Source organism: Plasmopara halstedii, assembly GCF_900000015.1.
Source record: "Plasmopara halstedii genome assembly, contig: Scaffold_3073, whole genome shotgun sequence".
NCBI classification, from domain to species: domain Eukaryota; phylum Oomycota; class Peronosporomycetes; order Peronosporales; family Peronosporaceae; genus Plasmopara; species Plasmopara halstedii.
The window spans coordinates 442,800-458,806 of NW_020189977.1; the positions used below are offsets into that span (position 1 = coordinate 442,800).

The following is a 16,007-nucleotide window of genomic DNA, read 5'->3' on the forward strand; positions in this document are numbered from 1 at the left end:
TGGTGTGATACTATTAGTATCACTTGATATAAAATGAAAAGGGAGCTGTAATATAGAAACCTGATCTACCATCAATTATGACTGCTGAGACTCAGCGCTTGAACCGCGAGTCTTATTTGCAATGGATTCAGGGTCTCGACGCCTTCCTATTTGATTGCGATGGAGGTTTCATCGCTTTGCATTAGATTCCGACTTTGTGATAGATAGTAAGATGCTGACTGTTCCATAATAGTATTGTGGCGAGGAGCTACTCCGATCCAAGGCGCTGCAGTCGTGATCGACCTCTTGCGCTCACTCAACAAGCGCGTCGTCTTTGTGGTAAGTATAAAGCATTACAGTCATATATGTTGTGACTGATCATCTCCTACCTCTCGATCTAGACTAACAACGCCACTAGTAGCCGAGCGACATACGTGAAGAAACTTGGTAAAGTACTTTTTGAAGCTGTAGGTTTTTGAGACTTAATTGGACTTTGTAAACTTTGCAGCATCTCAGGGTATCACTGCTGTCGAAAGTGACATTGTCACGTGAGTCAGGCAGTCTAAATAATCTCCTTGTTAGCTTGTTGACGACTATGATCTTTCATAGCTCGGCGTGGGCTACTGCGCAGTATATGAAGCTGCAAAATATCGAAGGCAAGATCTATATTATTGGAGAGGCTGGTCTCAAATCAGAGCTAGAACTGGAGGGCTACCAAGTCAGCGGTATGGAACACAGTGACATCAAGGGCTTTCCTCACGTACCGGTCATCGATTTGGAAACAAAGGCGGTTGTCTGCGGTCTGGACAGGTTTGACACTGAAAATAAATGCAATCCTACGATCAATTATGCTGATTTATACACTCTGTAGATACCTCTCGTACTTCAAGATGGCATATGCAACAGCGTGTGTCCGCCAAATCCCTGGCTGTCGCTTTATCGGCACTAATCCGTAAAATCGCGCTTTTACGATTCATGGTCCTGACCAGTACTTTAACACATACTAATTGGGCAGGGATTCCACATATCCAGCAGATGGGGCCATAGTTCCGGGAGGAGGCTCCTTAGTTCGTATGCTTGAATGCGCTATTGGCCAGTACGTGATGTCTGATTATGGCGATCAAGTAATTGTCATCCTAATGGTATGCTGCACTTTTATGCATATAAAGCCCTCCTGAGGCTGTGTGTGGCAAGCCTTCGCAAGATCTTCTGCAGACAATCATTGCTACGTATAATCTGGATCCTGCACGCACATGCATGGTGTGACATTATCAACTTTGATATATTTAATTTAAAGTGTCCTAACATTGCATGTAGGTGGGTGATCGTCTGTCGACGGATATAGAGTTCGGTAATGCCGGGGGCTTGTCTACGTTGCTGGTTCTGACTGGAATCACCCATGAATCGGAACTGGGCAGCATCGTGAACCCTCTTCACGTGCCTGACTACTACATCGACTCAATTGATGCGATCAATCAACTTCACGCTGGCACGCTTGACATTTAAAATTGCGCTTGCGTGACCTGGTGTATCGAAAATTTACGACCTCCATCTCCGAGTGCATGAAACAGATACACCAGTTTGCATGAAGATTACAAACGCATGTTAGACCTTACAATCAATCCAGTATGTTACACTTTGAGCACCTCTATACAGACGGTGATACGTCTCGATTTTTCATTTTTAGCTTGGGAATGAAGCCATTACTACCGCTATTCACAAACGCATCAAACATAGAGAAAGAATTTCCATTTGCAGCCGTCTTTGCACCACCTCCTGGAATGCCAAACCTGTTAGCATCCGTGGCTTTTCGGGACTGAACAGGAGCTGAATTGAGTCGACGTGTATTGATTGGGTCGCGAGCATTCGCGAGACGAGGTCCAGGTGATGCAGCTTTCGGCTTCATATGACTTGATGCCATGGGGGAGAGTAATGGGGTTGGAGTCCTTAAATAGCGTGGCATTGGAGACTTAACTAAACGCTTTGTAATCTCTTGAAATTGCAGCTTTTTAGTGGGCGTCATGTCATCTTCCACTGCACCCCGCATTCTCTTTCGAGATGAATCACGCAAATTTTCTGGAACGTCAGCATCACTAATGAGTCCACTACTGTTCAAGCTGATGTTCAAATCTCCGTCTTCAACCATTTGGTCGCGTTGGTTGATATTACGCTCTGCTGGATTTTTTACAACCTTGCGGAAGTCTTCCCGTTTATCGGCCGCTGTCTTTGGCACTTCTTGCTTCTGAATCTTATTAGATTTCCTGCCCAAGACCTTCGGGGTAGTAATCTCTTGCATCTTGCTGATTCGAGAGAGGAGCTCAGCATTTGCTAGTCGTTGTTTGATTGACATCGTCTCACCCTTTTCATTAACTTTCTTCGATAATCGGGTTGTAAGATCTCCATCTCCTTTTGCTAAATTCGTGGTCTGCGCTGGCAGTTCTCTGCTGATAATTCGCTTCACGTTCTTACCTGCGGCATTCTTATCAGCTCCTGCGATTGTAGAGTTTGCTTTAACTAGCTTCGATTTGGCTGTTAATGCAAGTGCGTTAGCCGGCTTTGACACCTTGTCTACCGAAACATTTACTTTATACTCCTTCCGCCGTCTTAAATGTTTCTTTGAAGGGGGCACAGGCACTGCGGATTGTGGCTCAGGCTCACTCTCAGCTTCAGCTCTCTCTTCGTCGCTATCTTGGGCTCCAGATTCAATCGCCTTCATCTGTTGTCTTTCTTCGACATTTGTAAAATCAAAATCTAATGATGGTTCTCCTGGTCGCCGTGCCAATCGCTTCTGTGGTGTCACTTTCTTTTTCTTCTTCGGCGATAGTTGCGCTCGTTTAGGCGACTCGTGTTGGACTGGTAGAATCAAATTCACCATAGAAGGCGAGTCATCATCCTCTTCCGAATCACTAGCCTTGTTTAGTGACAGCAAATCAAGCAGACCATTGTCTGGTAACTCTGGCGGTGGGCTTTCATTCCCATTACGATTATTTTGTTTTTGGACTGAATCCAGGTCATCGTCTTTGTGCTGCATACTGATAGGAGTTATTCGTTTGATCTGTGCTGTTTTCGTTGTCTGGGCCATCTCTGACTCCACTTCAGTCTTCATATCGGAAGGGTCAGTAGCCTTAGTCTTCTTCTTTCTGCTCGGCATGTCTGTCTGGCTTTTGCCAACTGCGATCATCATTTCATTCTTGAGCCGTTCTGCTTTCTCTTGCTCACGCTTTAGACATATCATTACCTCTTTTTCCCGCTCACGACGTCGCGCCTCATCATGTTCACGCTCTATCTGCTGACGTGCTCGCCTCTCCTGCTCTTGGCGCTTTAGTTTTCGCAAACATCTATTGTACTGCAGCTCCTCATTTTCCATTTGCTCCATCAATAAAAGCTGCTGCCAAGATTTTTTTAGTCTCTGTCTTCGTAGCTCAATTGCTTCCCACTATGTATCACAAAGCTATCGATTGGACTCTGACCACTCCGCAGCAAAATATATACACACGCACCTCCAAATTATAAGCCTCGAGAAGCATTTCTTCTGCATAACAAGTCTTACGAGAGACTATGGAACTATCTGGCGACTCCATTCGGGTCCTTCGTCCAGGAGCACCAAGATAATCGCTTCCGTGCGATTTTTAACAAGTATTAACGTATGTAAAGTGGGACACATCACTATGATGTATTGAGATGTCTAACGACATTAAGAAGTCAGCTGTACTCAGAATGGTAGCAGGGGGCGACGCGAATCTCTTTCAGCTAGCGGATGGCATTTCGTGCCACGCTTGGAACAAGGATCACTCCAAGTTAGCAATCTGCCCGAACACAAACGAAATTTGGATCTACTCAGGCTGTCACATTCCTGATCCAACGAAATGGCGTAAGGAGGCTGTACTCAAGGAGCACGACATGCTTGTGTGCGGTCTGGACTGGTCGCCCGTCCACGACCAGATCGTGTCATGCTCACACGACCGAAGCGCATTTGTCTGGAAGTACGAAGCGACCTACCGACAGTGGAAACCACTGCTTGTCGTGCTGCGGATCACGCGTGCTGCCACAAACGTCAAGTGGAGTCCCGATGGTAAAATCATAGGCTGAATGAAAGCTGCTTGAGTATTAACAATAATCTTTAGGCAAGAAATTTGCGGTAAGCAGCGGTGCCAAGTGCGTCTCAGTTTGCTATTACCAGGCGGCTGAGAACTGGTGGGTTAGCAAGATCATCAAGAAACACAAATCCACGTACGTAGGCTTGATGAAATATGATTGGCAAGGTTAAGCAGAACAAGGACTGATGTGGCGCAATTTGATAGGGTCACCGACCTAGACTGGCATCCAAACAGCCAGCTACTGGTAACAGCAAGCACGGACCTAAAGTGCCGCGTGCTCTCAGCACACATTAACGATATTGATGGACCACCAGATGCAGGTCCATTTGAAGCTTTGCCGCCATTCGGTGAGCCCCTCGCTGAGTTTGACAATGCCAACGCGTGGGTGAACGCCGTGGCATGGTCTCCTAAGGGAAATTGCTTGGCGTTTGCAGGCCAGGGATCGTCTATTCATATAGTTCACTTCGGTGCACCTGGCGAATACCCAACAATTCAGGTACTAATTAATTTCAAGAATCGCGTATCAGCGTATACTAATGATGCTGGGCTTTAAATTGCGACTAATTGACGCAGTCGATCCGTTTTTCGCACCTGCCTCTTATGCGCATTATGTTTCTGTCCAACTCTGCGATTGTTGGAGTGGGCTACGACTTCAATCCAATGCTATTTGCTCAGGATGCCAATAATTTCTGGTACTTGATCGCAAATCAAAATACTTTATTGATTTTAAGTAGTGGAAAATTAGTCAAAGCGCTTGTTTTGCTGAATAGGTCGTTTTCTGAGTTTGTCGACAAGAAATCGACGGAAAGCTCGGTCAAGAGAAGCACGGTTGGATTTAGTGCTGGTAAGACTTTATTTTCTCGGCCCATTAACTTATGTAAATCCTGACTGTATTAATTCTAGCTCGGAGCCTTTTCGAGAGCAAAGTAACGAGAGGCCAGTCGTCCGATGCTACCCAGCAAGATAAAAATATGCTATGGATGTAAGATTGATTATTCTTTTTGTTGGTGCATAGCCAGTATTGTTCAGTACTTACACTTTGCCCTTTACATCACAGGAAACACGAAAGCAACATCACATGCATCCAACCTTACGCCAAATCTGCGTCCGGCACCGTCACGGAATTTTCGACTTCGGGTATGCTTTCTCAATGGTAGCACACTGCGGTGATTTATGTTTGTGTTGCTAACAAATCTTTTGTGTTCTGGTTGATAAAGCTCTTGACGGTCGTGTGGTCCTGTGGAAATTGGGAAATTTAAATGTGGAATTGAGCAAGCTTCATCTGTAAATGGACTTTGCAAAGCAAGAGAATTGGAATGTTTTGTAACGATGAAAGAATGCGTTGATGAACACACGATACGCAATCAGCAAATGCAAAATGGTAGAATTTCTGGCTCTTGAATTGCTGTTTGCCTTCTATCAGTTTTTAGGAAGCTTCTATTCGTACATCTGCTTCAACCTTCTATACTCTTGGCGATACTGGTTTTCAACAATTGAGGCTTGACGGAAGTCTCTCCACTCCGGAAATTCAATAAACAATACCTTTGGGTCGTATGACAGCAATAGCTGGATACCTTGGCTAACATCGTTTAGCGTCCGCGCCAGGTCAATGTGGTCAGATTTTAAATACGCTCGCTGAAGCTCGAGCAGCTCATAACTGCTGCGAAGGAATAGGATCGAGTACTCGCATACACGCCCAGTCTCCATGCGCAGCAGCAAATCGCAAGAATCTGCCACTAGTTTGTGAATGCGCATGTATATTATGTGGTCATGCGACACGATCTCCAGTGCATCAGACAACGTCTCTAATGCCACAGAAAGTGCGTCAGCAGCTTCCCCAGGTTTCCTTCTTAGAATATCTTCCGCATTAACCAAAATAATCTCTAAGTCCACTACGCTAGGCTTTAAAGCCTTATCAGTACCAAGAGATGGCACAGGAAGCACACTGTCGCCTCGACGACAGAGCTCACAGCAGCATTTAAAACCGAATTGTTTCCACAAATGTTCTTGTCTCTTCTCGCGACATTGCTCACGAGGGTACAAGTACGAGATAGTAAGCTGCTCACCTTTATTGATGGATTGCACGACTCGCACTTCAGACAGTCCAGCTTCCGAACCAGCATTTTCAGGCGTGAACTTGACACAGTTTGGATTACAATCGTGATTAAACATGGCGTTCAATAAGAACACCCCGCTGTCAAAAGCGTTGCACTGCATAGCAAATATATTCTGCAGCATCTGCTCGTGCGAAAGCGCTAGCTCGCTAAAATTACGGCAAAGCTCATCCACCTGCACGCCGTATTTCAATTTGCCAGCGGCGAGCAATTCTTCTGGCAGCTCGTTGAGCTTCTCAGGATACAGATGACTCAAGTGATTCATGATTGTAGCATAGTCTGGCTGCGACAGCACGGACTCCATCGTGGCAAGAAAAAAATCGGGATCTGCATTGTCCAAATCGCTAGGCCAAGGCAAGTAGACCTGCTCTACCAGCACCAATGTGCCCGGTTTCAAGTCTTCCATAGCCACATAGCCGCGCGATCCACCCACACCATTAACATTCATGACCAGATCAATTGGTCCCACCACTAGTGCTTGAACGTCATCCCATGGCTTCGATAAAATGCGTGTATTTTCAGTTGTAATAGCCTGCATCTCCTTCACCATGGACAATGGCGTTGCAGCCACGGAGATAGTAGGTAAGATCTCATGCGGCTTCACAGATGGCGTCGACGTCTCATCTTCACTACTATCATCGTCAAAGAGTTCAAAGGCCGCCTGAACTGATGAACTGAGCATTCTCCTCGCTTTTATAACCAAGTCAAAAACAAAAGTACTGCCCCCTCTTTTTTGTGATTCTCATGGCTGAGGACTCCAGCGTCTTGAGGGACGCAGGGCGCAACCATTTACGGGCACCAGTAGAGCAGAATCAACAGCAACAGCCCCAAATTCAACCCACGCCGCTTCATAAAGCTTCTGATTCAGCCGAATTTACATCAGAGCTTCCGGACTATTCTCCTCAGGAGAGTGATGGTTTTGTCCGCACTGGCACAGCCAGCACATCAGGGTTACCTATCGGTCGTCGCATGCGATTGACACTTGGTCAGAAGCGTGAGGTGGTAGATTTGGCCGCAAGTAAAAAATTTACACACCGCGAGTTGGCTGAAAAGTTTTGCGTAGGGCGTACTACCATAACCAACATCTGCAGACAAGAAGACCTCATTCGTACCGAGACGGACTCGGCTGACGCGACTAAAAAGAAGCGAAAAACGACAAAGTGCACGTACGATCTGCGAGTTCTCGACGAGTGTTTGCACAAATGGCGAATGGAGGTGAAAGTGTCAAGCCCTGATACTAAGCTCACGGGCACTGTACTACAGCATAAGGCTATGGAAATGGCTTGTAAACTTGTTCAAGAGCCATATGCAGCATTACCTGACAAAGTGAAACACGCATTGCAAAAGTTTACAGGATCGAATGGCTGGTTAGATGGGTATAGGACTCGATTCGGATCGTTTAGTAGCAAGCAACTTCCTTCAGGAGGCGACCAGAGTGTAATCAAGAGTGTGGACATCCAGACAAGACTGAGAGAATTGCACCATGCCTTTAGCGGTGCGGAACTGGATGATATCTGGACGGGCAGTGAGTTTGCCGTGGTGTATCACCCCAATGCGGCCAGTGGAAATGGTAAAAGCAACGGCAGATTTACAGTGTCACTGTTTGTGAGTGCTGCAGGAGAAAAACATGATTTGCAAGTGATAGGTACAAACCATAAACCCTTGATGTTGGGAGGAATTGACACGAAGAAGACGTACAGTATTCAGTACGGATACTCGAAGTCAGGTTGGCAGGTGGCCCAGACGACTGTGAGTATGCTTAAATCGCTAAATGCGCTTGCAAGAGCACGCAAGCGCACGTTTCGAGTGGTTCTAGACTCGGCCGTCCCTCACGTAAAAGCTGCTATGATTCTGGATTCTCAAGGAGACCAACGTACGTTCTTTGTGTACGATCACCTTCAAATTTACTTTTTGCCACCAAATTTCAAGACTTTGCGTTTTCACCCGTGCCATCTTGGGGTAATTCAAGCTTTCAAGACGATTTTCCGATGTGAGATGGTGGAAACGCTTTTTAATAATTATCGTTTGAGCTTAATGACTCCAAATTCACGCGGATTTCACCCGCAACGCCATTTGCATACGCGCAACGTTTTTCATTGGTTTTGTGTGGCTTTACACAGCCTTAACAAACATCTTATACAAAGTTGCTGGGTTCGTAGTGGCTTACTGCCCACACAAGCAATTGCATCTCTTAATTTGCGACTTGTTCTTAGTCACAGCAGCACCAATAGCTCCCCATTTAATGCAGTTTCAAATAAGGTTATCAGCAATACCGACAGGAGCAACGGCAGTGCAACTTCAGAAGCAAATGGTATTATTGGATCCAGTTTGACCAATAGTGCTGGCTTCCCGGTATCATCTAATGGAGGCGTGCCATCTGCAGTGCCACATTACACCGAGCTGCAGCAGCTGTTAACCAATATCGCCCACGTTGCTCCTGACATTCTCCGCTGGATAGGCGTCAGTGACCCTTCGAATGCTCAGGCGTTTGTAGATCTTGAAGGCAATGCTTCTGTGACCGATCCAGGAATCGATGAAGTTCAGATCATTCGCGGCGTTCTTCAAAAGCATGGGTATTTATCTTCATTGAGACTCGATAGCAGCCATACAGATGATACATACGAAAGTCTTGAAGATGTCGCCGATGAATCCTGTCCGCGACATGAGGAGGTGATCTCGTCCATTAATATCCTGAAGCGATACTTACGCTTGTCACCAGACACAATTTCAAGCCGAACTAGTTTAATTGTACAGCTTAACGAAGTGAAGCGTGCTGTGAATGTTGCCTCGTCAACTCGCACTTTTTAAAGCGCATACTCGCCAAAGTGTAACTCTACTGCGTCGTATTAATCAAATCTCATCTAAGTTACAAAGGTTTCCTATTCGATTCCTGATTTATGTGCTTAGGTAAGGATTGCTCAATTATTTAGTATACACTTCGAACGCTGCAGCTGAAACGCATATTTGTTGTATTAACACATGTTGTCACATCGGCTGAGCCGCCACGGGGGATAGCAAAAACGTTGAACGTTCGCGTTTAGGAGCGGTAGGAAATGAATTGAGCGATACCTCGTCTTCCAAAGGCAGTTTTGTCCTCTCAGCAATGGCCTGCTGCTCGATGGATCGTTGACGCCGAGCGTAGGCGATAAGTGTTCGTAAAGCACTGACAAGCCAGTCCCGATGGCTTGTTGTCTGAGTTTCTAGGTCCAATGTCCGTCCACGAAACACAACCGAGAAAGAGCAAGCGTTAAGGACATTATTGCTAACATATTTGCGAAATACGGGAGTCATTCGTCCGTCCAGCACTTGAAGAACTTCCGCTAGATCGACCGCTTCACTAAGACTTCCGCGCTTATGTTGCCACTGCAGAGTTCCACAACAATTGCAATGGAGTCTAGTGGTGTGCGCACCACCTCGCCTTCCATATTTGAGCAAAGGAAAAAACATGTTAATCGCCTGAACCAAGTATGACCTGTGTTTGCCACCGAAGCGAAAAGCCAGCTCAACAATCTTCCACCGGGCACCTTCGATCGTCTCTAGCTCCTCATCCGTGAACAGGTACGTTTTACGTTTTTTACGCAAATGGAGCGTCTCCAACATACGCGGACCAAATCTCAGGAACGCATTCTTTCGGTGTTTTTTTCCAGATACAACCTCGCGGGTATTGAGAGGCGGGCTCAGGCAGGGTGGTATGGGTACTGGAGATCTGCCGATTGGAGACCGAACACCAAGATCATATGCCGTCGGGCATGATCCAGCTCTTCTCCGTGTCAAAGATTTCGACTTCGAACGAGTCCCATGCGACTGAGCCATGGGTTTGTTCATGTAATCTGAATCGTCTTTCAGCTGAATCACGAGACGCCTCACACTCGCCGTAAGTTGATCTTGAGTTGACATAGCCACTTGATCTAGGTCATGACAACTAAGCTTTGAATCTTGGTGACCCTGATAAGTTGTCTCTTTAAGCTGGCTGCTTACTCTCTCCTCATTTAACTCATCGTTATTGTCTAAGTTAAGTTTCTCCACATCGTCGATGTGATGAATGTCGTCTTCGTTTGACACACTAGATTCATCGTCGTCTTGATTCGACGTATCCGATGCGTTACCGAAAGGCTCATCAGCCTCGTCTACCAAGCTTTCGCTCTTGATCCGGTCCATGAGTTTCTTCACGCTCGTCGGCATATTCTTCGCATCAAAATCCAGCGACTCTTCGTGGTCTGCATGTACTTGGTAAACCTCTTCATCTTCCAACTCCTCATCCACGGCGAGAAGCGTCGCACGCCGTTCCTCCTCTTCAAGATTCTCCCGCTCATTATTATCCATGTCGTTACCATTTTTTTTTATCTCTTCTTCAACCAGCACCCCCTTTTCTTCCAGATCATCTTGTGGCCTTTGCGAGGGTGCAAATCTTACGTGCATAGCTCCAAATGCATTCAATTGGCTTTCCAGCGTAGCTCGCCTCATAAGCTCCGCCAGACTAAGCGGCATAGCCAGCGCTGCCACTACCACAGGCCGCGCTGGGTAAAACTGAAGCCGTTGATTGGAGTTTCGGCCAAAATTCTTTGATTTCTTCGAATGAATGCTCGATTGCATTGAAGGTGTTGCCCCAACACTGCGGCGCCGCGTGTGTCGACGTCTCGTCATTTCATCATTCACTTCCTTATCCTCACTATTATTGCTGCTGCTATTACTGTGGCTGCATGCGTCCTCCGGGTCTACATGAAGCACACTGCCACGCCGCACTATAGCCGATAACTTGCCCAGCAGAACGACACTTGACGAACGCTCGCGGCGGCCGCCCGACCATGATTGCATTGTATAACTAAGAAATAGAGGAAAGAATTCTTAAGTCGAAGATTGAAAGTGAGGGAATTACCCAACCAAGCGGACTGTCGAGAAAGAAGTAACCAAAAGTGGAGGAGAAAACCGTCAAACTGACGCCGAGGAAATGAAGCCAGGCAATAGGCCTCGTCTCCTATATATATCTCTGGACGCCATCAACAGAGTGGTTGGGGCTGCTGACTACCGTGGCACTTGAATCGATGAGGTTTCCTGTTTGACAGAATGTTGGCTAGCAGTGATGTACCTATGTTAATAAAAATATAATTGTCCTCGAGCTGTATAGGTATGTGATAAACGTAGGTTTTCTATTGCTATTGACAGACCTCTCACTTGTCTCTAATCAACGTTTCGTACTCTCATCAGGTGAATTAGTTGATTTTCAACGAAAAGACAAAGAAGATTTAACGATGGCAGAAGTACCTGGATTCATGACGTGTCCTCTTGACAGATTGAAATGTTTTTCAGTGATTGAAATATTTGCTTACGGAAGCGTAAGGTGTACGTACGCAAATCACAACATTGTACAGTTTTAAATGATTGCAAATCGTCGGAAATACCGAAAAACTGGTCCAAACGATGATATCAAGCAGTAAAGATAGTTTCATAATTGAATTTAGTGAGATGTATAATTTTGTATTAGTCACCATAGAAGGTAAACATATGAAGCTCTCAAAAAGTAAGATTGTTTAAGAAGATTTTGATTCCGCTGCTGGGTGATTAGTACGAACTCAACTTGTAAGCGATAGCTAACGCGAATTCTTTCAGTTTAAGCTCTCTCTATGCAATGTGCACGGTGATCCCGTTGCACTTGGTAATACAAATGATTGGTTTCACGACCGACTCGTGAAAGGACCATATCATCCGTGAGAATGAAACACGAGTTGAACTACTACCTGTCATTCTAACAATCAGACACGCATGAAAAGCTTAGGTCTGTTGTCGGTCTCGAAGGGGTAAAGAGACCGGCGGTTCAGGGGCAGAACCGGATGCACTCATAGCTAGGGAAATGCGACGGTGAAATGCCTCCAGGAATGCCCCAAGTAAGCGTCGGTGGGAGGGGCATTGATGGCACTTAATGAGAAGCCACTTAAGCCGAATGTCCGGCCAGGGCAAAGAAAATTTATTTCTATGGATGAGAAAAGCTAATAAGATTATGAATTTGACCACGCAGAACAGAGCAGTACCTCATCGTACTTAAGTTAGGGGTACGTGCGAGGTTGAGTTTTAACGAGCAGTTAGTGATCATTTCAGATACTCGCAGATACAAATGTCGTGGGTGCTTGCACCGCCTAACCAATCATAACACGCGCGCTCCCAGTTCTTGTCTACCCGTCAAGAGCAGGATTAAGTAAGTATATGAGTTGAGAATTCGTATCGCTGCAATGACATCAGAACCTCTATCGAAGACGAAAATAATCTAAGTGGGGGGTCTTCGAGCCAGTGCGGCTCGGTGGGTGTGCAGTAATTGCGGAGCACAATTTCTGTGGCGCGACGGCATAATGGTGCACACTAAACATATATTAAAAGTACACCGAAGGTAATGAATTGGTAAAAGAAAGAGATATATTTCTAAGCCTGTCGGAACTCAAATTTCACTGTGAGGGGATCACCACCTACCTTTGCATGGGGCCCGACCTTTTGTACCTCTCATCAGAGAGCTAAAGAGGCGCACAGACACAGTTGTTCTGTAATATCACAGTTGAAATCCAGTGAGTACTGTGGAGCTACTCGATTGCCAAGGACGGCTTACAGGGAGACACTTGCGCTAAAGTGCATTAAGCTCATGACCACCTGATCACAAAAGAGCGACTTTTTATCCGCGGCGAATCTCACAAACTGTGGACATTCAAATTCTGGGTTTTGTGCTGCACTTAAAAATTCGGGGGAGTCGTGCAATTACGTTCGACGTGCGATTGACACAAACAGTGGAAAATATGCTGAAACATCGAAGATATCAGATATGAATTATATAAATGTGAGTCTTGCGATAAAGGCGAAGATCATGTGATCGAAGTGAGGCACAAGCGATAACGACGAGTAACGTAATTTTGCCCTAGTTTCAAATACAAAACATCAACTCAACTGGGTAAAGCGTTGCTGGAGCGCCATGAGTATTGGACGATTAAGGTTCCTTGCCTTTCTCCCTTTGTGGAGCTTTGGCTAGAGATGAATTAGCCTTTGCAGGAAGCGGTAGTGCTTTTGGAGTAGGCACATACTTTCGTGTAAGACTCGGCACTTTCCAAACTGGATAGCTACGAAGCCTTGATCAGAGCTCGGAAAACAGAAGCGGCATTAGACCGCAGTTTCCGGGTTAGACAAAGAAACGAAGCGATCGATTACGCCGGACTAGAGAAAGTGAATATCCATACTCGGCGCCAATTTCTGTGTCAGAAAGGCCGACGGCAAGTGACAAGTGTTTTAAGCTAGATGCGTTTATAAGCAATTCTAGCACCAATTTAACGAATGATTCGCTATACTACAGCAGGGCCAGTTGCACCTTGCTCAGTGCCTTTGACGTTACTGAGGGACATTATCAACAGCCCTTGATAGACAGCGTTATCCCTCTTAGCACGGTGGAACGCCGATCGGGATGCGCTTGGAGTTGCTGTTGAAGCTGAAGGGACTGCCTGATGGTACACTCGAGCACTGCTTGCAAGAGGCTAATGCGGTTTACCACATTCGACGTTCCGTGCTCTGCACACAATGGACGTTATCTCGTTGAGATAAATTTGTGCGTAGTCACAATAAGGCCTGAACAACTGTGTTATCGGGCGATCAAGCGTCGCTTAATAAGAGATTCCTCGCTATCAACAGGTGTGTCTTTAGCACCGACAAGTATTCGATCTATATTGCGTCATGACCTATGACCTGCGGCTCGCAAAGGTAGGAATATATAAAGGCCGTGTAAATTGGCCTGGGCCCCAGTCTAAGTGTATCTCATAAATGGCCTTATCTGGTCAGCTCCTTGGATAACTACGCCGACATAATCTAGATCAGGATCTTCATTAATGTTGGGACATGATAGTACAGGCGGCATTTAAGGCTCTGAAGGAAAGCCTGACTTGCACCCTGGTGTTTTACCCCAAGCATGTGACGACGGTCATGAATACGTTGTTGCTCGCAGGCCTCACTCACTCAAAGCTGCTGTAATGAAGTAACCAGTTCCTGAAAATAAGCTACGTGCAATGAATTATGCCTTCGTTTAGTTCATGGCCCCCACTTGACCCTAAGCGGTTTTTTGATATATAAAAACCTTTTGTCGTTGCGCATAACAACGTCGTCACCACATTTTTCTTACAGATACTGGCGAGATGTTTACCCTTTATGGCAAGAAATTTTCTGAACGCTTTTATGCAGTGGCTGATGCGCACTTGCGTCGCCCCGGCTATGAGTAATCGAACGTTACGATGACAACGTCTCCGAGTTGAAAGGCGATACGTAGACTGCACGGGTCGGATGCAACATGTGTCATGCTGCTGAAAGATTTGAATGGGAAGTAGTTTGAAGATCTTGACGTCGCTTATCGAATCGTGCGGTTGTCAATTTGAACCGCTATTTCTTGACGTAAGGAATGATTTACTCAGGCACTGACTCATTTGACATTCAGCGTGTAGTGGTGCCTGACGGTTAAATTTCACGTGTAGAATCCTGACACGCATGAAACCTATCAGTCGGTCGCTTCGGCAGCAAAACACTACTAAGTAGGTTCAATATATTGGTAACATTCGGTGAACAAATATATAGGCACGTGTGACACGTATAAACTGGCGAATTTTCGCCACAAGCGGTGGCACCCTTAGTCAGCCTGCCGATTATGGCAATGTGTATGGAGTTTTTTTGTATCTACGATAAGGCGTTCGGGATTTCATCTTTGTAGACTGTCTGAGCAGGATAGGTCACGTCGCCGCTAATACTAGTACTTGATACAACCAAGCTTTTTCTCGACAAAGTGTTTTGCCGATATGGCTTTCTGATGGCCACTAAGCCGGATAGAGTTCTGCAATCTACAGCAAAGTCTTCCCAGACTTTATACGTTATGCTAAAATCCAGAAGAGGCATGCCAATCACTAGTTATCCACCAACAACAGGAAAACGGAACGGGCGATATTGCGTGATAGAAATATCCTCCATAGAACTTGCGCGGAATTTTCTCGGTGCTGAAGCGAATTGATCCCGCTGACTATATTTGTTGATTGACGCAGGACATGGCGTTACAGGCTATACCCTAATTTGAAAAATGCTCTCATTCATGCTACAAAGTGACTTCAGTATTGATGATGTAGGGCTGTTTATACAATCAACTTGTTGATAAAAGCTCGGTTATACTTCGTTGCAAATTGCAATCTCATATTAATCATATTATTGTCATGGAAAGGGTGCGCGACGCTACAAGTATATGGGAAAGCATCGCGCCATTGCCATAGGCAGGCGAGACATCATATTTAATGAAGAGAATCATATTATCATCTAACGTACCGATACATTTATTGTCTGTGGTTTATTCGACTAAGTCGTGACCACGCTAGATAAAAACATGGTCAAAAGTAGAAAGGGGTTGGGTCATAATCGTGACATCTTCGTAAGAAAGCATTCTGTGCCATCTGATTCCATATCACGATCTTGTCCCACGAGTCCGTATAGGTGAGGCGCTCTTTTGGAGACGGTGCAACGCCTCCGCCAAGCTCTTTACATGAGCTATTTTTAGTGCGATGTAAATCTCGGAGATCGCATTCATGGGATAACCCATCTTAGTTTCGAGTGCAAGCGGGATCGTGGGATAGAGTCGAAGTGCCTCTACAACCGCGAAAGCTTACAAGAGCAAGCCGCGGGAGGCCTTTCTTCACCTGCAGTGCTCAGTGAACACAGGGTGGTTTGTTTCTATGAAGTACGTTTTCTAAGCTGGCGGGATCACCTAAAGGATTTTTACGAATAGTGATCGGTCTTTTATTTATTAGTAGCCTCAAGAAATCGATCA

General features: G+C 45.7%; 6 protein-coding genes across 6 annotated transcripts; 3 read left to right on the forward strand and 3 right to left on the reverse strand.

Moving 5' to 3' along the window:
* Window positions 1-77: 77 nt before the first annotated feature.
* PHALS_07272 (2-phosphoglycolate phosphatase) lies at window positions 78-1,485 on the forward strand (the record flags this gene model as incomplete). Its single annotated transcript, XM_024720709.1, has 9 exons — window positions 78-165; window positions 233-318; window positions 381-426; window positions 488-527; window positions 589-789; window positions 851-931; window positions 995-1,075; window positions 1,149-1,239; window positions 1,297-1,485. 9 exons carry the CDS (start codon window positions 78-80, stop codon window positions 1,483-1,485), a joined length of 903 nt encoding a protein of 300 aa, XP_024585881.1.
* Window positions 1,486-1,627: 142 nt separating this feature from the next.
* Window positions 1,628-3,560, reverse strand: PHALS_07273 (uncharacterized protein; the record flags this gene model as incomplete). The annotated part of the gene is made up of 2 exons (XM_024720710.1): window positions 1,628-3,415; window positions 3,480-3,560. 2 exons carry the CDS (start codon window positions 3,558-3,560, stop codon window positions 1,628-1,630), a joined length of 1,869 nt encoding a protein of 622 aa, XP_024585882.1.
* Window positions 3,561-3,696: 136 nt separating this feature from the next.
* Window positions 3,697-5,364, forward strand: PHALS_07274 (actin-related protein 2 3 complex; the record flags this gene model as incomplete). Its single annotated transcript, XM_024720711.1, has 8 exons — window positions 3,697-4,051; window positions 4,104-4,209; window positions 4,281-4,572; window positions 4,650-4,768; window positions 4,847-4,920; window positions 4,980-5,058; window positions 5,134-5,213; window positions 5,294-5,364. 8 exons carry the CDS (start codon window positions 3,697-3,699, stop codon window positions 5,362-5,364), a joined length of 1,176 nt encoding a protein of 391 aa, XP_024585883.1.
* A 149-nt stretch (window positions 5,365-5,513) lies between these two features.
* On the reverse strand, window positions 5,514-6,872 carry PHALS_07275 (Predicted histone tail methylase containing SET domain; the record flags this gene model as incomplete). The annotated part of the gene is made up of 1 exon (XM_024720713.1): window positions 5,514-6,872. One exon carries the CDS (start codon window positions 6,870-6,872, stop codon window positions 5,514-5,516), a length of 1,359 nt encoding a protein of 452 aa, XP_024585884.1.
* A 62-nt stretch (window positions 6,873-6,934) lies between these two features.
* On the forward strand, window positions 6,935-8,998 carry PHALS_07276 (tigger transposable element-derived protein 4-like; the record flags this gene model as incomplete). Its single annotated transcript, XM_024720714.1, has 1 exon — window positions 6,935-8,998. The coding sequence occupies one exon, from the start codon at window positions 6,935-6,937 to the stop codon at window positions 8,996-8,998; it is 2,064 nt and encodes a 687-aa protein (XP_024585885.1).
* A 177-nt stretch (window positions 8,999-9,175) lies between these two features.
* On the reverse strand, window positions 9,176-11,005 carry PHALS_07277 (Pleckstrin homology-like domain; the record flags this gene model as incomplete). The annotated part of the gene is made up of 1 exon (XM_024720715.1): window positions 9,176-11,005. The coding sequence occupies one exon, from the start codon at window positions 11,003-11,005 to the stop codon at window positions 9,176-9,178; it is 1,830 nt and encodes a 609-aa protein (XP_024585886.1).
* Window positions 11,006-16,007: the final 5,002 nt, after the last annotated feature.